General features: G+C 46.5%; 1 protein-coding gene across 1 annotated transcript in view; it reads right to left on the bottom strand.

Moving 5' to 3' along the window:
* Positions 1–18839, bottom strand: part of LOC149334241 (uncharacterized) — a 28040-nt gene extending 9201 nt beyond the window's left edge. The window contains exon 1 of the mRNA XM_089557893.1: positions 18792–18839. Within this exon, the coding sequence (XP_089414019.1) occupies positions 18792–18839 (48 nt within the window). The remainder of the gene's footprint in view (positions 1–18791) is intronic.
* Positions 18840–26711: the final 7872 nt, after the last annotated feature.

Raw genomic sequence — 26711 nt, 5'->3', positions numbered from 1 at the left:
GTTTGGCGTAGTCCAGGGAAGTTAAATTATAGTTTGTGTAAAAGACAAAGAATTGCTACTTTTCTGCGGAGTGCTAATGGTTCAAGGCCGAGAGACGATTTTAGGTTGGTAACGCTGTGTCGATACGAATACTGAGACGTCATGAAGCGAGCTTCCCGGTTCTTTAACAATCACAAGGAAATTGCCACTAATTTGACATCTTCTGAAGTACCTAAGGCGGTTTCCCATCTAGGCGAACGGTGGTGATATTCAATGACCGTTTTGATGTTCAAGTGCGCTTTTCTCTGCTTTTAACCCATTCAAATCTATTAAAGACCCACTGCGTTAGCTTAGTAGCTATGGTATTGGGCTGCTGAGTCCAAGGTTGTGGAACTGAGTCGCGGCCGCGTTTACCGAATTTAGATGGAAGCTGATGGATACCTAGTGATAGAAAAATTAGAGTTAAAAGAACAAGTGAGACAACTGAAGCCCTTGCGATGTAGAAAGTTGGAATTAAAAGTTGTGTTAGCAGTCCATTCGTATCACTATCAACAAAAGACGTTGCCTTCTTGCATGCGGGGCACTGTGAGAACTTGTAAAACATACTTGCATGTTTTTAAGTTTTCTTTTAGTTGCAATTGGCTTACTTTTTCTATCTGCTTTCGAGGTGTCTGATTTAATATTGTCAGCCTGATAACGCTTAATGTCGTCCCCCCTGCTCTTAACTGTACCTTCATAAGCCCTCTAAGCGCCAAGAAAGCGTTCAGTGGAAGTTAGCGCTTGTGTTCTGTCTTGTCCCTCCTTTTTGCGCTTTGGAACCTCATGTGACTTACCCATTAGCACGAACAGTCACCCTACCCTATACTACCTGTGCACCTTTGCGCGGAAAGCGCAAAGGTTGTGCGGCGACCGCATCAAAATCATCACAGAATAAAGTCATCCAAGTGTATCCGCAGCTTTGTTTTGTATTTTCGTGCTGTCATATATTCTTCCGTTTGAAGAAGTGACTCCTTTTCCTGTAGTGCTCTTGATGAAATTCTTTGGGCTAAAATCAGTGCAGTTCTGAAATTTTCATTAGTTTGAAGGAGGGTTTCATGATGGATTCTTTTAAAAGTATTTTCTGCGCTGTCATCAGAGTGCTCAAGGCACAGTAACAGAGGAAGCGGAGGAAGATATACACGATTCGTCACTCCTCGCATTAGAACTAATTACAGTATGCAGATGACCTCGTACGCTGTTTCGGTCTGAATAAACTCCCATTCATTTACACCTTGTCTCAGGATTTCAAAACTGCTCGTTCATTTAAAAGGGTTATTAAACTTTACCCTCCTTTAACTGTATGTATTTAACGCCGTTTTCTTATTCCCTAATTGCTCAATATGTTACGTTTAAGGCATTGTCCGCTGTGCAGTGTTCCATGTAATGCATGTCTAATGCTTCAGTGGATGCATTCATTTCCTATTTTCTGTTGATATTTCTTTTTAAACATTGCCCAGCAGTGGTGCTGCTGTAAACGTATATCTCTACTTATGTTTTTTTGCTTGGGGCCTGGGGCCCTGTAAGGCAGAATTTATCTGCCTTTAGCTCCGGGCTCCAGGATTGTTGACAATCCGAAATAAAAAATCATTCCATTTGAACACCACATGTAGTCTAGGAAGCGGAGAAAGCTAGTTCACACCACATGTATTCTTTGCCGAAATAACCAAGCCTCATGGTTTGCGTCCCTTTCGTATAGCGGAGCTCTTACGACTTCCGGAAAAATCAAACGGTATGGAAATATGACGCTTCTCTTTACCCTACAGAGATTTAGAGCTTGAGAACAGGCATCGGTGCTCCACTAAACGATCGAGAAGCAAATCATGCAGCTTGGTTACTTTTTGCAAAGACGGTACACCCTTTGACAAAAGGTACACCCTTTACAAAAGGTGCACCTTTTGACAAATCCTGGGGATTTCCTTCTGGGCCACGCCTTGCGGCTCGATAAGAAGAACTCTGGTCCTCACTTCTCCGGAGGTTAGGACTTGCACGGACTCTACAAAACCCCACTACACGGCTTAAAATCGCACCTCCATGAACTTTTAATGCGATTGCGTTAAGGCTGCCGTTCTGCAGAAAACCCGGCGTCCTCGTTGTCCATGTTATGAGCGAAAAATCCCCGGAGAAGCAACCTAGGGAGCTACCTAAGGTCGCTTGACCTTGTGGCGCTATCACAACCTGCCCAGAACCTGATTGTGAGCGCACTGGCCACTTCGTTAAAACATTAAGTTGGGCTAGTTGGTAACGGCTTGAAGGAATCATATTCTTAGCGGTAAGAAACAGACACAACACCAAGATACACATACACAGGACACCCGCTAGGACACCCTTCCTCACCACGATCGCAGGTGGGATTTAAATTAAAGATTGGGGTTGAGAGGTTGCATAGGAAGAACAACCCGTGTCTTACAAGACTCACTTGTGGCAGGTGCTGCCATTCGCAGGAAAGTTGCGCGTAGCTTAACCGCTGCACTAGTGCATCAGAATTGGTTGAGAACTACTAGTGATCTATGAATGTAAAGTCGATAATGGCCAGTTCCGCGTATATGGCAATTAGGCCATTAACGTTCTCGCGTCATAGCCTCAAGGCGGAGCTTAAAAGTCCCTTCAAATTTTTACAAAATCTGCACCTTCTGACCACACATATTTCCTTCCTCACGGCTGCGGTTCTGAAATATTTTTAAAATTCAATTCTCTCGAGATATAGACGCAAAAACGTTTATAAAGCGCGCAAAGCAGTCAGAGCACCTCAAGCGCCAAATAGGCAATTAAAGGAACTTCATCATATGCTGGCCTAATTTACAAGCCTTCGTCGTTCACGTAGCTATATAATACAGGTGAAGAAAATTTTTTAACGCAAAGCTACTTTGACTTGCAGGCTCTTAATCTTTTTTAGGACAGCATATATGTTTTGCATAATTTATGAAAAAAGTTTAATTGCACGCGCAAATGGGGTGCACAGAAACAGTTCTGAACAAATTTCACAATTTTAGTACAAGTAGTTAAGTGAAAAATGTGGGACAATTTGTCTCACTGACACTAAATGGTGGTAAAGAAAACAGGGTGCATTTGTCCCATTCACGTACACATTGTTTCCTCACTGATTTAGTCTCTTCTTACCCTTCCACGGACCTGTTCGCACTTGTTGGCTTGTTTTGAACTTGTTCGCTCTACTTCCACCTTGGTGTAAGACCAATGGCGTCTACGCCTTTATTCGACTTTCACAGGTTCGTGTTCTTTGCCGATGAACTGAACTTTGCCTCAGACGCCAACTTTTTTGGTCCTTTTTTTACACTCCATGTTCCTTCGGAAGGATTCTTGCTGCTGACGGTTCTGAGTATTTGGCACTCAAGAACGAATTCTGCATACGATGTCTGAAAATTGCCATTCAATATTCAGTCGTTTAATTTGCAACTAGTTTCAGCATGGAAACAGAAGTGCTTTCCTCTTATTACTTGACATCTGCAATCTGCGGAAGAAGTGCACGTTGTCATCTAGAGTTTTTCCTCTCAGTGCAGAAAAAAAACCAGTTGGCACAAATTTTGATTCTATTTTTTTTTTGCCCAGATCGAATATAGCCAAGAACTTTCAATACACCAGAGAAAAAGAACGAAGTTTTAAGGTCTCGACTTGCTACCTGATCTTGTGGACGCGCCTAAAATTATTTTTAAATAAATGATTGAAAGCTTAATATAGGTGGGGCACAGCATAACTTGGACTGCTCCGTCGTATTGCCTCTTACAAGCACTTCAATATAGGGAATAAAATGGAATGCATGTGTCCACAAAGGGTTCATGGATGCTAGCAGGTTTAGAACTCCTACTTTTGCAGTGAATGTGGAGGGCACCATTGTACGAGCTGCATTCAGTATTTACGTACCGGGCCAAGTACGAAGCAACTTATCAAAACAAGTAGTAGTAGTTTTTTGACCCCCCCCCCCCCCCTAACTGCACCGCACCCAGTTTTTAAGCACGAAATGAAAAAAAAAATGTAAGCCGGTTGCTCTTCAAACTACGTTTTCATTGCCTTGAAAATCATCAGCCCAGAAAAAATTTTCATCTTTAAAGGCAGCTAGGTCTGAACTTGGACGGCATTATTTTGCTTTTTAACCCCGCGTTAACTGCGATATTAAGGTTTTGTGGAAATATGCCCCAGCCCGTTGACATGACGAAGCAAAGCACCTGAACAGCGCATTCCTTGCATGTTCTCTTTATTCGGTCTCTCGCACTGTATTGATTGTTATGGTAGTTTTCTACAGTTTAGGTACTCTTCTTTGAGAAAACTTTTTAAAGTAGAAGACCCTTCTCGTTCAAGGAAAATATTGCTATGACTTTGCTAGTAGCCGTTTCGACCGCGAACTACGTAGACGTGATAGAATTGTTCTGCTTTCAATGAATGGGCTCCGTTTAAGACTAAGGGTGTTTTTGGTACACCCAAGTCTCGTCATTTGTTGCGAAGGTTGAGAAAGAATGTTCTGGATCTTCTGTAAGCACCTTGCTCCAAATTCTCATGACAGCGCTGGCGACGAGGGTCCCTTTGGAAAACGATCGGCCTTCTCGGCATCCATTTTCCGCAGAACTTGATCATGCCCAGCTTTGCGGAAATAATAGTCGAAACTTCGCCGTCTGAGATGCCGCGTCTTCCACTAATCTCGACAGTCTTCGCCTATCCTCCAGATTCAAACTTTCTACTTTCTGGTGCATTTCTTGAGAAGCAGCTTCAGTGAGACGTTCAGTGGGAGTAATATCACAACAGCCTCTCTACCTACGTTATACTGGTTAATCAAAAACTTTACTCTGTAGTATGAGGACTGACTCCCCATAAATTGTCAACATACACTGAGGGATCTTCTTTGGTTTCTTATCGTCTTTAGGAAGCATTTTTATTTCTGATTTTCACTCAAGATCGAGGAGTTTCTTTGAACGTTCACGCACAGGTTCATTGGATGTGCTGTGTTGCTGCTCGAGGTAGCGTGTCCGGGATGAGGAACGGTCTGAACTTCGAAGTTGGAGATTTCCAAAACAAGCAGATTTAATGGCAAGAAACTAAGACACTTATTTACAAAAAGAAGAGCAAGGAATCAAACGTTAAGAGTTCATAGCGTCGAGCGTCTGGATGAGCCTGATACCCAAGGCTCACAGCCACTGGATGAACCTATTACCGAAGGTCCAGAGCGTTCGTGCCCACTTTGGTCGCAGGCTATATAGCCCAAGGCTCCGCCCTTTCACCAGGCGACAATCCATCGCGACACAAAAGATCGGCACTAGCACCGCCATCGAAGACCTGTTGAGCCCCCTCACTAGGCGGTAACTCATCGTGGCACAAAAGATCGCCACCACACGTCACAGACGCAGCTGGCCAAGACACCTGTTGAGAGCCCGCACGTGGGAACTGGCGAGGATGAAGATAAGTCCGCACCACTGTAGCACTGACTTGGCCGCTCGCGTCCATCAAACACAGGTGTGGCAGGATGACGTCACAGACGCAGCTGGCCAAGACACCTGTGGAGAGCCCGCACGTGGGAACTGGCGAGGAAGATGCTAAGTCCGCATTCTTATAGCATTGTGTCCTGTTGACGTCACAGCCGCAGCTGCGCAGGCTTCCTCTGATTCGTTCCGGGTTTTTTTTTAAGACGAGGGACACCCTTTCTGTGAGGTCATCGTGGGGTCAACTTGAAGTCAAACGACCCGTCAAAATTGCCGCTACGTTGAATCTCCCTCCGTTTCATCTCGGGTCTCAAGATGGGTCGTAACAGCTGTCACTATGAGAGTTGGAAGTGCTCTGAGCTGCCGCTTCATGTGCGCCACCTGAATACATTTCCCGACATGCTCATAGTTGTTCGAATTCCCTCAATGGCTTTTTCCTTGCTTGGGCAGATAAATTATTTAACGCCTTCCGTATGGCCCCGGAACAATGAATAGATTCCGGAATGAATAGATTCCGGAACAATTCCGGATTCCGGAACAATAGGCCCCGGAACAATGAATAGAACAATGTTTCTATGTATCTAAGTCCAACTACATCTTCCGAAGTATTTACTGCATTCATGAACATGAAGAACAGCAGATGCCACGATGCGGATGATTTGCAGATACGACCTGTGAAGCATGCGTTAGATATTCTAGCACCAATTTTAGCACATATATTTAATTTGAGTTTGGAATACGGAGTGTTCCCACAGCGCATGCAAATTGCTAAGATGACAGCTTTGTATAAGAAAGGTGATAAGCTTTGCGTTTCAAATTATAGGCCAGTTTCCGTGCTGCCAATCTTTTCTAAAGGACTGGAAAAAATTATCCACACGCGAATATCATGCTTTTGTGACAAACACCAAATAATAACAGATTCACAGTTTGGTTTTATCAAACATAAATCTACAGAGACAGCATTACTAACCCAAAAAGAGCACCTCTTACAGTGTTTCGAGGAAAAGAAACTTGCCCTTGGCGTTTTTATAGATTTTTCGCAGGCTTTCGACTACGTCAGCCACAACATACTTTTGACAAAACTTTTAGACTACGGTTTCAGGGGTCGTGTTCACGCGCTTCTTACGTCATATCTTGCACATCGCTTTCAGTTTGTTGATATTAATAGTCGTCGATCCTCAGTAAAAAAAGTACCTGCTGGCGTACCTCAGGGAAGCCTCCTTGCACCGCTTCTTTTTAACTTATATATCAATGATATCGTTAATCAATGCCTGCATGTGAAGTGCGTTATGTATGCAGATGACGTCTCACTGTTTTTCTCATTAAGCGCATGTGAAGATGTGATAAACGAGGCCAATAGGACACTGAGTACACTCCATCAGTGGTCCCTTAATAATCTGTTGAAAATTAATGTAACTAAAACTAAGGCAATTATGTTCAAACCAAAAAAATAAAAACGTTATTCTACCATGCGATCTTAAGCTAGGTTTGGAAACGATAGAGGTTGTAGATAATATTAAGATATTAGGGGTTCATTTCAACAGCCATCTAAGCTGGGGAAATCATGTTAACGCTGTCATCAGTAAGCTTTCTCGTGTCACAGGTATCATTAACCGGCATCGTCACTTACTTCCATGCAAAGTTAAACTTCTCCTATATAATTCGCGCTTTATGTCCCAAGTGAACTATGCGCATTTAGTTTGGGGAACAACTACAGGTACCAATAAAAATAAGATTTATGTTTTACAGAAGAAGGTTCTGCGTGCAGTACTTAACGTCGGTTCTCATATAAACGCACGCGATTTATTCCACCAGTTCAATGCCATAAAAGTATCTGAAATGTATAATGTTAGGCTAGCTGAAAGATACAAGAAGGACATAAAACAAAATATGAATTACTTTCGTGACACGGCACACCTTTCACTAATTGTACAAGTTTATCCTATCGGACACAGCGAACTGTGGCATATTCCAGCCTGCCGCACAATATATGGTACACATAGTCTAGCAAAAACGTTGCCCCGTCTTCTAAATAAGTTTCAAACTGCACAAGTTGATCTTTCACGTGCATGCCGCCAAGTTATACACGATGTATGTGCCACTTTATAGATTCATTGCTTCTTTATCCCTTCACTGCTTCTTTATCTCTTTCGTTTCCGTATAGTGTTGACCTAATTTGAGTAACCGAATTCCTGTTGTTCGATGACGTGTATTTTTCTGTTTCCTTTTTTTGTTACCATTTTTTGTTGTACACTTCATACCTTGTCATTTTTCTAATAATACGCAAAACCATTTTTGTTAACTATTGTTTGCATTTTGAGGTGCTATTTGTTTAAAACATTTATGTTACCTGCTGCCCTGCAATGTAGGGGCCGAGGGGCACGTCAAGCCAAAATTTCTGGCTTTTTTCCCTCGGCCCTCACCATGTGTACATGGGAAATAAATTGAAATTGAAAAAATTGAATTGAAAAGGAATTTCAAGTTGCGGGCATAAAACATTGTGGTTTTAACTGCTTTTTTCGCCCACCTTTCTTCATACTTACTGTGCCATTATGGTATGAGAGGAAGTTCTATGCCGATATGACCAAAATATAGAGTTGGCCAAGTTTGGCCGCTGTCCTCCGACAGGCTGAAGCACGACGAGCAAGTATACGAACCTCCCGGCCAGTATCCCCATTATTTTCGTAAGTAAGTCGGAATGCCTCCTCACCACCAGCTTTAAGTTTTTTTGCTAAGTTTTCTTCGAGTGCGAGCTTACCGAGCACGTCAACTCACGAACCACTTGCCGCGGCTTTGACGTAACTTTATGCTGCATAATTATGTGCTTCTCCAGCAAGCTCATTGCGAGGAGATTCCCACGCTTTTCATGAGTGGTGGCTCGGGCGATATCAAACCGCGGACAGTAACTCTGAAGTCCTGCGGGGCGAAGTTAAATGGTTTTAGGTACTTAACTTTATTGCATGTTTTCTTTTGTTAATATGATGAATTGAACATGCGAATACATTAATTAGCTTCTGGTAATAGCCAACGACCGCTAAATAATTTATCATTGAATTTATTCTCTCATCCTGTTTCGCTTTCGTCAACCGAACGATCGCTCTGACGAGCAATGGAACTTTAGGTCACGTGAGGCATAGAAAAACTGCAATGTCAGCGCTAATACTTACTTTTAACTCGTAAGCGCACTTAAACGAGCCTGCTTTTAAGAGCTTTAACTACGATAAATAAAGTATCAGCAGTTGTACTGCCGTTGTTGTGCGCCTCACGTGACTTAAAGTACAACTATACGTCCAGCCATCGTTCGGTTGATGAAATCGAAACAGCGCCAAGAAGAAATTCAATTATAAATTATTTAGCGGCCGCAGGAGAATACCACGGGGTGTTCATGCACACCCATGTCTAACGCATTCGTTGAAAGAACAAAACACAGGAGCAAAAATTTGGTGTGTCTATTCCATTAGGGGTACTCTCCTAGAGCCTCTCATGTTTTTTTTTTTTTGTAAAAAACCTTGTTCTTTTTCTTCAGTTATATTACAGCAGCGTAGACAACAGCAATTCAAATGTCCTTTTTCACATCTCATTATCCAGTATGTATTTCTCAAAAAGACACAATGGCAAAACTTGACCTACCTCAAAGGCATCCAGCATCTCTCGCTGAGGAACATACTTCCCTCGTATTGCTGTTGATATCGTAGCAAGTGAGACGAGGCTTATGCCTACTGAAACGGGCCTTAAAAAAACCGCCATTTCAAGACCACGAGGATCGTCCAACGTGTGCCGGTTATCGCAGAGATAAGAAATGAGTCATGCACCGAAAGTCCAACTCTTATGCGCCGTTCATTTGGATGCGCCTTAAATATGAGGCTGGAAGGAGTTTGGCTAGGCAGGTAAGCAGACCGCCTGTCATATCTCGCATAAGGCGCCGGCTCCCGTTTTGTTTTTAATAAATGAGATTTAATTAACCACCAACCAACCATCAACAGTAAGAACAGTTAATACCGGGAATCAAACAGCCTTAGCCGTTCAGCGGCACTCTTTTTTTCTGGAATGCATGTGCTATTTTTGAAACGAGAAAAGAGCGCTTGCTGCATGCCTACACTTCAGCTGACAATGACCGCCAGGCCGAAATTGGTTGTGCAATTTTACTGGCACATGTCTCCTTTCTAATGGAATTTGAAGCAAGCGAGTTCGACAAGCACCTGGCAGATATTCTCCTGTATAAATTTGCGTGCCTGCACAGATCAAGAAACTTTTGAAAGCGAAATTCTCCGGTACTAATGCACACTGCTCGGAGATTTGGCGGGTGGCCTTTTTTTTTTACGAAGCGCAGATAATGACAGCAGGCTGAACAACAGCATGGCCGCAGGTTTTCAGTGGGTTATTTCCAGTGGCGCGTAATATAGGTTCGAAGAACACCAAAAGGAATGCGTAAAAAAACTGCGCGAATGTGCACAACGCTTCATGACGCTGGGCCGGGCAGGCCCTTACACCAGTGATCAGAGGTTCGTGTCTTGATGAAATTTAATAGTATGCAAAACAGTAATAATTCCTATCTAAAAAGGCAAAAAAAGCGAGAAACGGTCAAGTTAGTGAAAAGTTGAATATACAGTCGACTGTGAACGAAGTTTCGAAATAATTGGCCCCCTTACCTCTCGCTTAACGAAGTACGCCGTCAAGACTTAGTGGCTGAGATATCTTATTTCGTTATAAAACGAAGTAACAAGCAAGGAAGTGACAAATAGTGTTGTCTTCTTTCTTGTGTTGTGTCGTTGCGCTAAACATCCTTTATTATGACAAATAGTGGTCTAGTCTGGTTTCAAATAGGGGTTATGCCTAACATGCACATTTCTTCACTACAAAACACGCATTTCTTCTCGAAAAAAAGTGTTATCACAATGGCATAGTATGTCGTGGAGGGTCCTCTCGTTAATTACGCGCAGTAGAGCCCTCACATAGTAACCAACCAGGTGCTTTGGAGCTGTAGCTTTGGCAGTTGGAAATGATCCTTTTTCCGAAATAAAGCGTACTTGTTAATTAAACTTGTGCGCCCCGTTTCTATATTTCTTGTCGCCTCTGAATGTATATCACACTTTTCCCTGTCATTGCTGGCTTCAAGACTGCATCGTGGAGATTGGGCCCACAATGGGTCCTTTATTTGTTCCTTTCTTTATGCGATTATGTACATTTACCATACTCATGCCTCGTTTACAGTTGCATCTTATTGCCTTTGCACGTGTTTTGCTAATTATGTTTTACAATCTGTTTCAATTTTATCCCCTGTTCTTTGTACATAGTGATTTTTTGTAAGTTTGTAACAGGAGGTTCCCTATGCAGCCTTTCGCTTTGGGACCTCCTCCTGTATTTAAGAAATATGTGTATGTACTGTTCGTTCGTTTAAAGAAACTGATTATGATTCTGATGAGGTACGTTCCATCCTTGCACCTGCAACGTAGTTTGCACGCCTGAGAAGCCTGGCCTTACGGGGTGAAATCACAGAACATTTAGTACACCCGGTGTTTCACCTGAGATATTTTCTGCAATTTTTACAAATGGGTTTTATCACTTAGAGGGGCGATTAATAGGGTTAGTGAACAATTCACATGAGTTTACATAGCGCAAAGAACATGTGCTATGGGTGTGAAACATGTGCTGTTGGTGTGTTCTGCCGTGTCCCTGTTTTTTGCGCTATGCAATTTCAAGGGGGCTTATAAGCTAAAAGAGCCTTTCTCGGTAAAGCATTGTCAGCGGTGTAGCGCATCAGATACACCTAACATGTGCTAACTACAAGGCTGGTTGAATAATATTCAGTCGATAACTTTTTAACCACTACTCGTACTCACCAAATGTATTGAGAGGTGCGTAGCTGACCATTAGTAATGTCCAACATCAGTTTTTAGAATTTCGAAAACGCATTTACCCTCGGCGATGTGGCCCAACAAATTTTACGTACATCGCGCCCATATACATGCGCTTTAAAGAAGCTAGGAAGCAAAGTATCCCCGTCAGTGCACGTAACTATTTGAAATAGCCGCAGCATTTTGGGCCGTGGTGTCTCATTGCTACTTCGACTGTGCGCATCCTACCAAATGGATGTACAGGGTCAATCACACTTAAAGGGGGAAAATGGCTTCGCGTGGCCATGTACCTGCGGAGTGGCATTGCATCTAACCCGTTCATTAATCAGTGCAGGGTGGCGCACGAGAAAAGGGACCTCGACGTGGTGCTTCGTGTCATCGGCCCCCGTGCACGGGTTTGCCCCCTACTTTGTCGCACTAGTGCTTCGCGTGTGCGCAGCCACGCGGAGCCGTGTTCCCTCTAAGTGTGATTGGCCGTGTACGCATCTGCAACCATTCGCCTGGCAGCTGCTGAAAATCTTTTTAGTATCACAGAAGCTCCTTGGTGAGATTTCTTCACAGTAATACACGAAATGCGAAAAGTCCATAGCCCTTTAAATAGTAATACATAAACCCTTAAACAAATACAGCCATTAGTACGACATTCGTACTCTTCCTTTGCCTTAGGCTGTTCTTCACTAAAAACAAGGGAGATGAACCATGAGGTTAGCGTAATCCCTCCTAGTATTAACGCATTAGTAGTACGTAAGCCTCATTGGTATGCATGTGCTTTTTTTTTCTTGTCTATTGTCCGAAAAGCGAGTTTCCACATTAATAAATTCAAAACAAGTGTGCCGCGAAAAAGTATTCATAATTCGAGCCGTGCAAATTAATGGGGCACGACTGCAAACTTATTGACACCAGTGCTGCAACATTTATAGCAAAGAGTTATTTTTTTCTAATCAGTTTTATGCACTGCGCAGAAACACTTCTTACTTTGTTAAAGTAATGGACGGCGTGCCCACGCATAATGATCTGCTATCACCGGTGGCTAGTGCCTCCAAGTTTTCATGCAAAATTCCGGTGTGGCTCTTAATTATTGCAGTGACGCCGTAAATATTAACCGTGTACATGCAATCACAACTGAGCACACCAAGATGCCCTGTCGGAGTGCGTTTCAATGCAGGAGCATGCTCCCGGCTGCTGTAATTTATACAACAACCCATTTGGCTATATTAGCTTTGCCCGCAATAAAAGGAAATTTTATATACCACTTCCCGGGGGCAGGGGGCATATGTCGCCCTGCGCTGCTTTGAGCACGTAATTTTTTAGCCCCACCGCGGTGGCTCAGTGGTTACGGCGCTCGGCTGCTGGCCCGAAAGGCGCGGGTTCGATCACGGCTGCGGCGGCTGAATTTCGATTGAGGCGAAATTCTTTAGGCCCGTGTACTGTGCGATGTCAGTGCACGTTAAAGAACCCCAGGTGGTCGAAATTTCCGGAGCCCTCCACTACGGCGTCCCTCATAGCCTGAGTTGCTTTGGGACGTTAATCCCCAATAAAGTAAACCAAACCGTAATTTGTTGATGTTCTTGATCGACGCGGGGGAATGTCATGTAACCTTTCTTTGAGGCTGGATATATCCCGTCAATGCCAAACCTTTACTCAATATTTTTCAAGTGCTTTGTAATGCAATGGATGAATAGAGCCACGGCCAGTTGTATTTTTTTGCCTCCATGTGTTATCGTCCGCCCTTTAAGTTTCGGTTTATTGAGCATGTCGCCTGATCTACAGAGCACCTGCTCGCACAGGTGCCAATTCACTGATCACGGCATGAACGTCCTCTTGGCCGTAAGGCGCGTCCTAACGTCTAGGTTATACGTTTGAAGTCGAAGAATGGTTTTTGTGGCCTATTGAATCTACATCCGCATTTCTCGCTTTAATACACTGGCTTCAAGAAAGGCTAGGTAAGGCTGCAGTTCTATGGGCATAGGAAGTAATGGCCCATCAGAGCCTTATTCAGCTGCATTCTCGAGAGGTCATACAAGTGCTCTAAGAAAAATTGGATATGGAGGAAACCGAAAGTATTAGCAAAAAACTCTCATGGCTGTAGACAGAACAGACGGATGAGCATTTAGTCGCCTAATAAGTAAATCTAGCAGGAAGCAATGTTTGGTGGTTTTAGAAATTCAAAATACTGAAACAAGTTGTTGGACAAAAAGTGCGTGAGAGATTCACCAGGCTCTACTACGGTAACGAAAAATTCTGCCCACGCGCTCCCTTTGACAGCGTCCCGGAGGAGTCACAAGAATTCTTTGTAGCGCAATTGCGTTTTTCTTTGCACAGTGCAGCACTTGCAACAGCGTGACAACGCAACGTCGCAACGAAGGTGTCGCGAATTTGTGTCCTTACAGACACAAAGTTCTCCCGACCAATCCAAGCCTGCTTTTTAAGCATGAAATGCTTTTAGCCCCCGTTGTCGGCAGTGTGGTGACATCACGCCGAGACCGAGAGCCATCATCCGGGCACTGAAATCCACTCATCCGGGCACTGAAATCGAGTCATCCGGGCACTGAAATCGAGTCATCCGGGCACTGAAATCGAGTCATCCGGGCACTGAAATGGAGTCATCCGGGCACTGAAATCGAGTCATCCGGGCGCTGAAATCGAGTCATCCGGGCACTGAAATCGAGTCATCCGGGCACTGAATTCCAGTCATCCGGGCTCTGAAACGAGAACATCCGGGCACCGTACGAGACTTAACGAGATTTAACGAGACTCTCTAAGCCCTCCTACGCGACCGGCATGCAAGCAACGGTTGGTCTCCAAACGAGTCACAAAAAATAACTGCTGCCAGTGCCTTCTCAATGTTTATCAAGATATCAGTCGCGCTGTGCGTTTGATAATGCACGGAATTATAATTTCCGATTTCTAATAACGCCTGCAAAAAGCACATAAATGCCACGTACACTTCGTTGTCGTACGTGATCTCTTAGGGGCTTCGCGCATCGAAGCAAAGCTGCGCAGGTGCACAGGGGCCCGGGGGAGAAGCGCTGCGTTCAAAGGGCAAGGCATCGCGCCGAACGGGTGGTGGCGTTCCTCCCTTGCTTTACGGTGGGTTCGGGTGTCTACCGAGATGGCAGAGAATTACTGCGCCATTTCCTTTCCTCAAAAAACCAAATGGCAAGGCATCGCGCTGAACGGGTGGTGGCGTTCCTCCCTTCCTGTACGGTGCGGTTCGGGTGTCCACCGAGATGACATTAGGCCCGTAAACATTTCATGCTTAGTCTACTCTCGGTTACGGGAGAGGCAGAGATTTTTTTTATCATATTCTTTTTATCAGACCAAGAGATGGCACCGGCATCACCATAGGCCATAAGGTTAACTTTATAGTGCTCTAGCGAGAAGCCACGATTAGCTGTGGTCTTTATGAAAGTGAGCTGTAGATGGTCGAGAGATATGATGAGAGTAACAAAGGTGATTTAGAACAGGTGATGTAAATGAATTATGTTTGGTAAGTTCTTGAGATGCATGTTGGAGGTGTGCAAAGGGGGGGGGGGGCGGGCGCTGTTACTGCTGGGTAGTCGGTTTTGGGGTGAAGGTTGGTCTGTATATACGTGCTGATACATGACAGCTTCCTCTCATAGTGGGCGCACGTGGCGGTCCTGACGGCGCCCGCGTAATTATTTACTCTGCGCTGGAGAAATTCCCGACTGACAAGAGCTCCAGGGGAGACCTATTACTCGCGCGACGGGGTCTCTGAAACTGACGAACCTGAAGGGTTTTGTAGATGCAAAATCCACCAGCTTTTCTCCTTATGTATTCAATCAGGTAGACTCCAGCGTATACATAGCCGACGTAGAGTAATTTTCAGTTTATTTGATTTAGCAGCTGTAGCAGTAAACAGCATAATAAGGTTGATCAAAAACCATCCACGTTCAGAATTTTGTATGATCTGAACCCGTTTGAACCGGTTGGCTGCGATCCGAACCATTTCGACCCAGAACGAAGTGTCGCTATGGAGCCGAACCTGCAAATGAACCCGAAAAGCGTGAACCCGAACCGAACCCGGAAAAATTGAGGTTCCACACTCTGCTCCAGATAAACCATTTGCAAGCTCAAGTTGTGTCCCGGGAACGCACTTCAAAGCATGGCTATACCTCATGAGGCGAAAAAGGAACCGTTGGGGGCGTGGAAGCATGTGACCGATATTACTTTTCGATAGGGAAATTAGTGGCTGATGGACAGTTCCAACTGAAATGTGCTTTCCATAGATAAACTCGTGGAAACGTTCACACCCGCATACACAGCCAGCGCCTCTTTTTCTATCCGTAAGTATCCCCTCTCGCACTCTGTCAAAGCTCGAGACGCATAAGTAGCAGGTCTCCACTCCTGCCCGTGAGATTGAAGGAGGGCATCACCAAGGCCAAAGCAAGACGCATCAGTGAAATGTCTACGGAGAAAGCACCATAGCTGGTGTGGGGACTGTGAGGACTGTGGGAGATTGCAAGTTGTATTTTACACAAACACAAAAGTACAAACAATAACCGAGGCGGCTTTTATAGGAAAGGAAACCAATTTCAGTATGGGCGTGAAAAAAGGAAAGGAACAAGAGAGCAACGCAACAACACACGGGAAAAACACACGGGGGAACAGAACAAAGTGCTTACGAAAAATACAGGAAAAAGGTAGTCAAAAAGGAAAGTCACACTACTTGTCTCTCATTCGAGCAACGAGCGGGGAGGACTGGCTGGGTGTCGGGCAGTCAGGGAGTCTCTGGGCGTTCCAGTGTCGATGCACTGTAGCCGGCGTTTCACCCGTTGGCCTTCAACGCTACCGCAGCGTCAGCGTCTGGGAGCTCCCAGCACGGTTCCCAGGTCTGGTATCCCGGAAAGGCCACGTAGGCGCCAGAGGCGGCCTGTGTGGAGCAGCTGACGGATGGACGGAGAAGAGTGGCGCCTGGGCCTGGTGGTTGAGGCTCTCGACGATGGATGTCCAGGTCTGGTGGCCGGGACGTCTGTGGCTGAGGCCCAAGCCCGGAACTCGGGGAGCCAGCAGAACTCGTCCACGTCCGTCGCCCACCGCGCTCTTCTCTTCTCTGCCACGTAATCCTCTTCTACCTGTCCCGGCGTTCCCCGCCGCACGCGCTCCTCGTGCTTTTTATGCGAAGCATATTACTAGAGATACACTACAGCCCTTCGCCGTGGTTACGCGCCGTGCACACCACGTGGTACAGTGACGTCACACCACGTGACATACCACGTGACACATGACGTCACGACAGAGGAAGACGGAGGTACACTACAGCCCTTCGCTGTGGTTATGCGCCGTGCACACCACGTGGTACAGTGACGTCACACCACGTGACATACCACGTGACACATGACGTCACGACAGAGGAAGACGGAGGTACACTACAGCCCTTCGCCGTGGTTACACGCCGTGCACACCACGTGGTACAGTGACGTCACACCACGTGACACATGACGTCACGACAGAGGAAGACGGAGGTACACTACAGTCCTTCGCCGTGGTTACACGCCGTGCACACCACGTGGCACAGTGACGTCACACCACGTGACATACCACGTGACACATGACGTCACGACAGAGGAAGATGAGGGTCCACCTCGCGCCGTCGCTGTGGTTGCACGCCGTGCAGACCACGTGGTACAGTGACGACACACCCCGTGACATACCACGTGACACGTGACGTCACGACAGATCGCCGTCACGCGCTGGGAGAGGGAGAACGATGCTGTCGCACAGACACCGGAATGTCCTCGAGCGGCATTCCCGCGCATTTCGAACGGGCGTTCACACTCGGTGTAGGTGAAACGCTCGCTCCACCAGCCAGGCGGACGCAGCTTCCGTGGCAATCCAGGCGCCCACACAACGCGCGTCTCGGGGTTAGTCGGCGTTCCGCTGTAGCCATGCCGTTGTCTTCCCCCACGACGAAGGCTTCTAGTGGTTGTATTAAAATGACCAAATATTCAACCAAGGAAAGCCATCTATTACCAAGCCTAGCCATCAATATGCTTCGCATCTGACCAGGGTTAACCAAGTTAAGCCTCAGCCATTTTTTTCTTCTTCTCCTCACAAACGACGCTGGGTGGCGCTATCTCCTTACAGGGACAAAGCTGTGGAATGCCCTTACAGATGATGTGAAGCAAAGCAGAAATTTTCCACTCCTGATAAAAAAATATTTTAAATCAGAATCATGAGAGTGTACTTTCTCTGCAGTTTGTTTTTCTTTGTATGCTGGATACTGTAGTGACTTCGTATTTCTATGTATATACATATTTATTTACTTTATACCTCCGTTGGTTAAGAAGATTTCAACTTTCTATTTGAATGCAAGAGCCTACAGGATATCTAATGCAAATAGTTGGTTCTGATGCCTGCACTTAGTTTCATTTGATATGTTTTGCATGGATCCCAACTAGCTTTTAGCTAGGGATCCAGATGTTGTTTCAAGCATGCTTTGCATAAATCTTCATAAATAAACTTCAATTCAGTACCTTTGTCTCCAGCTTTTGGTTGCAGAAGGCCAGAAATGGTGCCGTAGCCAATGCTGCAGTAAGGGCCGTCTAGACTTTGGAGAGGCCAATGTTCCAAACGAACTCCACGTTGGTTTTCAGCAGTTCCCTAAGTGGGGCTGTACGGTCCGCTTGTCAGGGAAGGTACATTGGCAAGTACGTAAACAAGAGGTGGGTTTGATCCCACCCGCGCAGGTTGAATTTCGATGGAGTTGAAATTCTGGAGGAACGTGCACTGTGCGATGTTAGTGCACATCAAAGAACCCCAGGTGGTCGAAATTTCCGGAAGACTTCACTACAACGTTCCTCATAGCCTGAGCCGCTTTGGGACGTTAAACCCCCATAATCTGAACTAAAGACCCAGCGCTCACTCAAAATCTCGCTTATCCTGTGGTTCAGGCATCGCAAAATACTTTTCACTAAGCTCTGATCTGGCTGAGTAGCCTGCTCACTGACCTTGTAAACTAGGAAAAAGAACGATTGCATGCCAGAACTACATTTGTTGGAATTAGGAGACAAGCCATTAGTCTGAGCTCTCCCCACGGATTTCCTACAATGGTTGTTATACTCCTCTCTAGTGGCACCCCACAGCAGCTAATCATCAATAGTACACACGTAGGCATTGGAGGTCTTCAAAAATCTATGACGTGGCCTTTTGGAAGACTTCTGGCGCATTGGGTATGCCAGAAGGCAAGCGTAGAAAAAGACAGCGGCTAGAAGCCAAGCGTAGAACAAAATAGCGTCCAAGGGACGTACTGAAAGTGCAGATCCGGGACATTTTTTCAATCAGAGTGATGTGGTGAAGACCAGGCATTAGCGTCCAGGTGTTAGAAGAAGCGTTCATTAGCGAGCTCTGCCTTTATTTCTTTCTTCTTCGGCAGTTCAAAGTGTTCACGCTTAAGGGATTCGTTCATGTGCGATGGATCTATGCATACTCTGATGTGACTGCCCTTCTTCCGTACGATTACTAGTGGACTCACCCAGTCCGTCGGCTCGTCCGTTTTCCGGTTGATGCCGGCGGCCTCCATGGGGTTTGAGGATTTGTCTGAGTGGCGCTCGTAGCATGGGCGGGATAGAGTTACTGTATATGCTACCAAAGGTAGCAGAGTTGCGCGTCTGTTTGATCAACGCCGCTCGCGACTCCATTGGTAGAGCGCCATCACGTGGTGTCCAAGCAACCGTGTACTGCGGAGAAGACGACGTTCGATGGGCAAAATCGTTCACTTTCGGTTCTGAACCGGTTTTACCGGTGTCGAGTGCTCCCCCGCCGCCTCTGTCCCCGATTCGAGACGCCCTGCAGCCTTTCTTCTCCCTGTGAGAGCCTCCTCGGTACGGTGCATGTTTTGCCCATCCGGCCAGAAACACGTGCGCTGATGACGTAGGCCGGCCGCCGCTGCAGCGAACTGGATTGACAGCCGGCCAAGTTCGAAGCGGATCCACTATCCAACGGCTGTTTACGTTCGCTGCTGTGGGGTGTAGCTCACGCGTTTTGTTTGTTTTTTTTTGCTAAAAGTTGCATTGAGGTTTCTTTACCGAAAAAAGGCTGGACTTGCGGCTCTGCGCTTTTTCGTGTACACTGTTGAAACGCTAAAATAGAGCTCTGCGTTGCGTATTTATGCCTGTTGGCATAAAACCTGAATGGCAAACCATTTTTTATCGAGGGAAACATGTTTAGGCATCTGATTGTGTACGTCAGATGGTAACGTTCATCCAGTTTCGAGTAAACTGTATTTTGGATTTTTATACAGTCCTTTCTATAGTTCCGGCTCACAACTTTTTGCAGGGTTTCGTATTTAGTAAAGGAGACTATAAACAGTTTATTTAATGCAGGTCCGGTGAATAAATGTTGCCGCAAAGATGAATGCTGCATTTGCACGGCGTATTTAGAATACTGAGTCTGCCCTTAGGTTATCAGGTAAATAGTTCGGGGAAGGTGACGGGAATCGCCTGCTGCCGCAGCTCACGGCGCGCGCTAGAGCACCGTTTTTTCTTGGCCACATTTGTTTACTGGGTTACGCAGTCAGCTTTTTAGGGGCTTTTTGTTTGCGATCAATCGAAAAAGTGCTTTAAAAACCTCGGAAAAGCGCTCACGGTCGATCGGTGATGCGCTAGGCATGTCGCCTGCAGAAACGGAGTGCGGCTTCGCCGCATAACTTCGGTTGCTTGGCAGGCAAGATGGCGGACCTACGCGCAACTCTGCTACCTTTGGTAGCATATACAGTAACTCTAGGGCGGGACATGCAGCGCTGCTCTGATGAGCGGCTGGGAACCTTCTTTGAGCAACATATTGTGCCTCTTCTGGATACAGACACGGCCGAGGAATAGCTCTGAAAATTCCTCCAACATTTTAGCCTTGAGGCACTTGTGGTTTGCTGCAGTTTCCACTAGGCGCACGAGGCCGAAAAATTTAATCGCGCTGAGATTAAGCAATGCAGCATGAGCTTTCTTGACTTTAAAGAAATCTGCGTACCTCGGAGCTTCACTGGGATGGTGGCTGTGCCTACGTGGCCTAAGGCGTCTCTTGTATAGATACGCAGGATAATAGAACTTTTTCTCCTGCGAGTTGTTTTTCTTAGCTTCTGGAACATTGGAAGAGGCAAAATATATGCCTCTTGGCACGGACTCTCAGGCATATATTTTGCCTCTTGCAATCTTCCAGAAGCTAAGAAAAACAACTCGCAGGAGAAAAAGTTCTATTATCCTGCGTATCTATACAGGATACGCCTTACACACAGTAAAAAAATTTGCACCCTTAAAGGTGCAGCGCTCATGGCTGCACCTTTTCCACACCATCATTTTTTCTTACTTTTTTTGGAAAAGGGTGCGCTGAGAACGTTAGCACCTTTAATGCACCCATGGACCCTTCAAAGCTCGACGGGTTCAAGGGTGTTGTAGCCCCTTCGGGTGCAAGAGTGCGTAAGGGTGTGCGGTATTCTTTGACTTGTCGAACAACATTCCAGTAGTTCAATCAAGCGTACTTTCAAAATGGTGCGAGGTATTCGAGTTTTCCATTAAAAGACAGCTGCAACCTTGATGCGAGCAGCTATGACTCGAGTCTGTGTCCCCAGAATGTGATAATTGACTGAATTATTTTAGCTGAAGTGGTAAGCGTCACTGACTCCAAATAGGGGGTCGCTGAAATGGCACACATAAACTTAGAAAAAGTTTGAGTGGAAGGGTATCTGTTGTTTCAGCCGGCGTCTTCGATTCGGCGGACGCGGTTGTTGCCAGGCGCGTCATAGCACAGCAAGGAGGTTCAGAAACACCGTGAGACACACATCTGTGTGTTATACTTACAGTTGGAGATGCCGTAACGTTAGTGTAAAGTTATACAGGTCATTGGCAGCTTTCGTACGAAATGTTTAGCTTCTATTCGAGAGTGCACCCCCAAAAAAGAAATTGATCAGCGCCTATTAAAGCAATAAAAACCTATGAAACATTAAAGCAGTCGGAAAAAAGGGTGCGACAAGCATACTTTGCACCCTTTTACGTAGCAAAAAAAATAAGGGTGCAACTGTAACGATCCCACCCTTGCTATGGGTGCGACGAGCATACTTTGCACCCTTTTGGGAGGGTGCAAGGGTGTGAGTTATAGACACGGAAATGCACCCTTCAGAGTGCGAATTTTTACAGTGTATCCCACACCTTTTGCGGTTCTTTTGCTGTCTCAGCTGCCTTGCAGAATTTCACAGCATTTTATAACGTTAAGCCCCCTTCACTTAGCAGCCATTCTCACTGATTTTTTTCTGGTATTCTATAAACAATTCGATCCCGAATCATCGAGTCGGCAAGGCTACCAAAGTTACAAGTTTGGGTCTTGAGCTGCAGGTCCCTAAAAATGTTTTTAAACGGCTCACCTTTTTTGGGAGGTCCTTGTGCGGAAGATGTACCTTTCTTACATCTCATTTGCCTTGGGATAAAAGAACTTCTGGAAATTCTCTATGAGTAAATCCTAATGCCCTTTCTCCGCTGGGTCGCAATGGAAGGAGCTAAGCATCTATCGCTTCAAAGCAAGCCTTTTATTTCTTGGAGCCTGGCTTCTCCGTTTCTGTGGCTTCAAGACAAAGCTCGAGCAGTTGCGGAAAGCGCTTCCAGTTGTGGGCGACACTGCCGTTAAGCTGCAGTCTATTAGGTAGGCGAACGCTTTCTATTGCTTGAACATATACGTGATTAGCTATCCCACTTCTCACACCATGCATCGTTTACTGCCGTGTGAGCCGTAAGATTAAGAACAACACACTTGGGTTGCCAAGACGAAAAGGAGAGCTGGCTTTATTTTGGCAGTGCGTATATAGGCTACTTGTTGCCAGATGCACATTGCTAGTTACACAAGTGCAGACTCCGCTATAGTGTCCACATATTTCCATAGCGATCGTCCTCTTTTGCGCGAGTACCTTAACCAAAGCATAGGTGATTTTCTCAGTCGATACCAAGTGCTGTTTGAATAATAAAAGAAGGCTGACTTGCCAGGTTCAGCTACTGATTTGTGTTTGCCATTATGCTTTCTGTTACGTGTCATCTCGTGCAACGCCACGGTGATGGTCTTTAGCTCGTCGTGGCCATTCTTTTTCTTTCGGCTGCACGTGACTTCTACTCCTCTGAGTTTTGAATAAATTCTACCATTTTGAGATCTCTCTTCGGTTGCAGCCTGTTCTTTTGTTGTTTTACTAGGGAACAAATGGCACATGCCCGAAATTTGGGATAGGCAAAAAATCAGGAGCGTAGAAAGGCTGCTAAAGTAAAAAAGAAAACAGAAACGATAAAGTGCTATTCGGCGTCATCCGACCTCATTGTCGTTTCCTTTCATGGTCATATTATGGTTCATCCTCTTTATCGCGGAGTCGTAGTAAGTTTGCTGTCATTTTTTTGCCTCATACTGTAGAAGATAGGAGAATTTTCAAAGAATAATGAAGGGAACTTGCGTGGAGGTAGCAAAAGCTGCCTGCGATTCCTGACCGTAATTTTAATCACTACGACATAATATACGTCTTGAGGTGCGTTTGCGAGTTAAACATTGGTGGAGTTAAAATAGTTCAGACCTACTGCCATCCACAAAAGCAAATGCTAACATATACCAACGTACAGGCGCGACGAATTTTCAGAACCCTTGAGCCTCAAAACAATATATAATTTCTCGGCAGTAAAAGCACGGAGGCACAACATGAAGTGCTGTAAGCAATAACCAGCGCAACCTGAGCACTGCACCCCTCCCTGCTACTCCACTAGTCGTGGCAGAGATAAAATTTAGCTTTCCCGTAGAATCAGTGTTCTCCATACTTCTGTGGCCACCGGTACTTATGCTTAACAGCACTTTTAGATGTCAGAAAGTCTATGGGCTGTATTGTAGTGTCATGCCGTTCTTATTATCTCTGCCACTCAATTGTTTTAGGAGAGATCGCATGTAGAGAGCTGGCTGGTTTTCTTGAATCGTGACTCCGTATTCTTTCCATATCCATAATCCGTATTCTGTTGTGTCTTGTATAGACGCCGCCAGTGCCCATCTCTTTCTTTGCATACCACAGCCGCAACATTGGAAAAAAAAAATTGGGAGGGATATTTGAGCTCCGCCTTAAGGATATGGCCCGATAGCGTATCGGGTAAATTCCCATATATGCAGAAGGCAATTTTCTACTTTACATTCCCAATCTATGGGAGTCCTGATATTCCTCCTGGCGCAATGTTACAGCGGTTAAGCCATGCGCCTTCGCCCTGCGATGGCAGGTGCTCTCAGAGGGGCGCCTTGTGCACCCCAGGTTTCTCCTTGATCCCGAGCGACCAATCGTAACTGAAAACAACCACCATGGACACTTTGCTCACTAATCGGTTGGCAAGCTACGCTGACGGCGCCACTGTCTTGCAATGGCAGGTGCTCCCTGAGGGGCGCCTTGTGCACCCTTGGTTGCTCCTTGGTCCCGAGCGACCAATCATAACTGCCAGCAGCCACCGTGGACACTTTGCTCACTAATCGGTGGGCAGGTTGCGACGGCGGCGCCACTGGCGCCGCGATAGCAGGTGTTCCCAGAGGAGCGCCTTGTGCACCCCAGGTTGCTCCTTGATCCCGAGCGAACAATCCTAACTGTCAGCAGCTACCGTGAGCACGTTGCTTAATAATCGGTGGGCAGATTGTGATGACAGCGCCACTGCCCTGCGATGGCAGGTGCTCCCAGAGGAGCGCCTTGTGCACCCTAGGTTGCTCTTTGATCCCGAGCGACCAATCATAACTGACGACAACCACCCTGGGCACTTTGCTCACTAATCGGTGGGCAGATTACGATGATGGCGCCACTGCCTTGCAATGGCAGGTGCTCCCAGAGGGGCGCCTTGTGACCCCAGGTTGCTCCTTGATCCCGAGCGAACAATCATAACTGCCAGCAGCCACCGTGAGCACGTTGCTCACTAATCGGTGGGCAGGTTGCGACGGCGGCGCCACTGGCGCCGCGATTGCAGGTGCTCCCAGAGGACCGCCTTGTGCACCCTAGGTTGCTCTTTGATCCCGAGCGACCAATCATAACTGACGGCAACCACCGTGGGCACTTTGCTCACTAATCGGTGGGCAGATCACGATGATGGCGCCACTGCCTTGCAATGGCAGGTGCTCCCAGAGGCGCGCCTTGTGCACCCTAGGTTGCTCCTTGATCCCGAGCGACCAATCATAACTGACGACAACCACCGTGGGCACTTCGCTCACTAATCGGTGGGCAGATTACGATGATGGCGCCACTGCCTTGCAATGGCAGGTGCTCCCAGAGGGGCGCCTTGTGCACCCCAGGTTGCTCCTTGATCCCGAGCGAACAATCATAACTGACGACAACCACCGTGGGCACTTTGCTCACTAATCGGTGGGCAGATCACGATGATGGCGCCACTGCCTTGCAATGGCAGGTGCTCCCAGAGGCGCGCCTTGTGCACCCTAGGTTGCTCCTTGATCCCGAGCGACCAATCATAACTGACGACAACCACCGTGGGCACTTTGCTCACTAATCGGTGGGCAGATTACGATGATGGCGCCACTGCCTTGCAATGGCAGGTGCTCCCAGAGGGGCGCCTTGTGCACCCCAGGTTGCTCCTTGATCCCGAGTGAACAATCATAACTGACGACAACCACCGTGGGCACTTTGCTCACTAATCGGTGGGCAGATTACGATGATGGCGCCACTGCCTTGCAATGACAGGTGCTCCCAGAGTGGCGCCTTGTGCACCCCAGGTTGCTCCTTGATCCCGAGCGAACAATCATAACTGCCAGCAGCCACCGTGAGCACGTTGCTCACTAATCGGTGGGCAGGTTGCGACGGCGGCGCCACTGGCGCCGCGATTGCAGGTGCTCTCAGAGGAGCGCCTTGTGCACCCTAGGTTGCTCTTTGATCCCGAGCGACCAATCATAACTGACGACAACCACCGTGGGCACTTTGCTCACTAATCGGTGGGAGATTGTGATGACGGCGCCACTGCCCTGCGAAGGCAAGTGCTCACAGCAGTGGACCTTGTGCGGCCTATGTTCTTCTTTTGAGCGACCGATCATTAATTCAACTGCTACCTGCCGCAGTGGGCAGTTTTGTCACTATTCAGTAAGCGGGTTGTGATGACACTGCAAAGTCACGTGACCTATGTAGCCCCCCTGCTCATAAGTTGCTGTTTGCGGACAGGCTGCCAAAGCCATGCTCGTGATTTTTTGCTCACAACGTCCACGCCGACAACGCCGGGATCGGATTTTGTGGTGAACGGGGCAATTAACGCCATCACTTTAATATGAAGAATTGCAAATTATCTGCAACGTCTTGGATATTTCGGGAGCTGCCTGTGAATGGGCGCTATCATCTCTCGGATCGTTCGTTCTGCTGCCCGCAGTGGACATTGCTGGAAGGGGCTCATCGACACAAGCTTTGCTGCTGGGCGGCGTGCTTGGACGTGGACGAGGCTCCGCATCGTTCACGGGGACTGCCAGCATGACGTGAAATATTAGTGCTGCTGCCGTGGCATCGCTGCTGATGGTTGTAAGAGAGCTGCTGCATGTTAAATCCACCAAGAAGTCGATGTGATAAAGGCTACGCTTTCGCGATCTCGCTGAAAGTATCGCGGACTGATTCATGCCGTAGATTCGAACACTTACCGCTGGTGTCGAGGTCGACACCGGGATTTTTAAGATTGTGCAGCCTTGAGAGTCACCGAGTTTCGTTCTTCAGAAATGTCTATAGCAGCAGCTGTCTTTTTCCGTGCTGCTGCACCATTTAACTCCCGAAGGGAACCCCGCGCTTTCTCTTTTGCCGGGTCGAATTTTTTGACCTGTGGCTTTTGTTAGACATGACGTTCGAGAGGATCTGGTCGCATTCTGTATATTCCTCTTCCATTTCTGACCTGAATGCAGCCAGATCTAGAAATTTATTCTGCTTCCACAATGAAAGCGGACAAAAGCTTTCTTTTTGAGGTTCTTTCTTTCATTCTTAGCTTACCAGCCGTTCGTGCAGTTGCGCGACATACATGGCAGCCTTCATTATAAAGGCAGTTTAGTCCTATTGGCACGGGATTCGCTCGACTGAAGCTCCAAAGAAAAATGCACCGACTTTTGATGCAGGAACACTCTGCTTGCGCTGGCATCGTCTATGTTATCTTTCTTGACGGAAGCGCTTCTATCTCGAAATGCGTACTTTTGCTAAGAGTAAGTGGCAGAGTGCACCAATAGCATACGACGTCCAGTTAACCACAGTGCCCCGAAATATCAAGATATTTTTCCGCACTCTCTTCCTGTCTTGCAAAAACGTAAAAGCGCGTCACCGCTGAATAATATTTTCGCGATTAACGCCTGCATTAACCACCCTTGAGCTTTTATAATTATAAAAACTATAAAATTAGACAAACTGTAGAAGGTGACAACGAAACGGAGAATGGCTGCTGTGGATGTAGTT

The sequence above is a fragment of the Amblyomma mixtum genome, chromosome 8 (assembly GCF_055824585.1).
Source record: "Amblyomma mixtum isolate Tamu chromosome 8, ASM5582458v1, whole genome shotgun sequence".
In the NCBI taxonomy this organism is placed as follows: Eukaryota; Metazoa; Arthropoda; class Arachnida; order Ixodida; family Ixodidae; genus Amblyomma; species Amblyomma mixtum.
The sequence above is the reverse complement of the archived record's forward strand: the minus strand, read 5'-3'. Positions and strand labels throughout refer to the sequence as shown.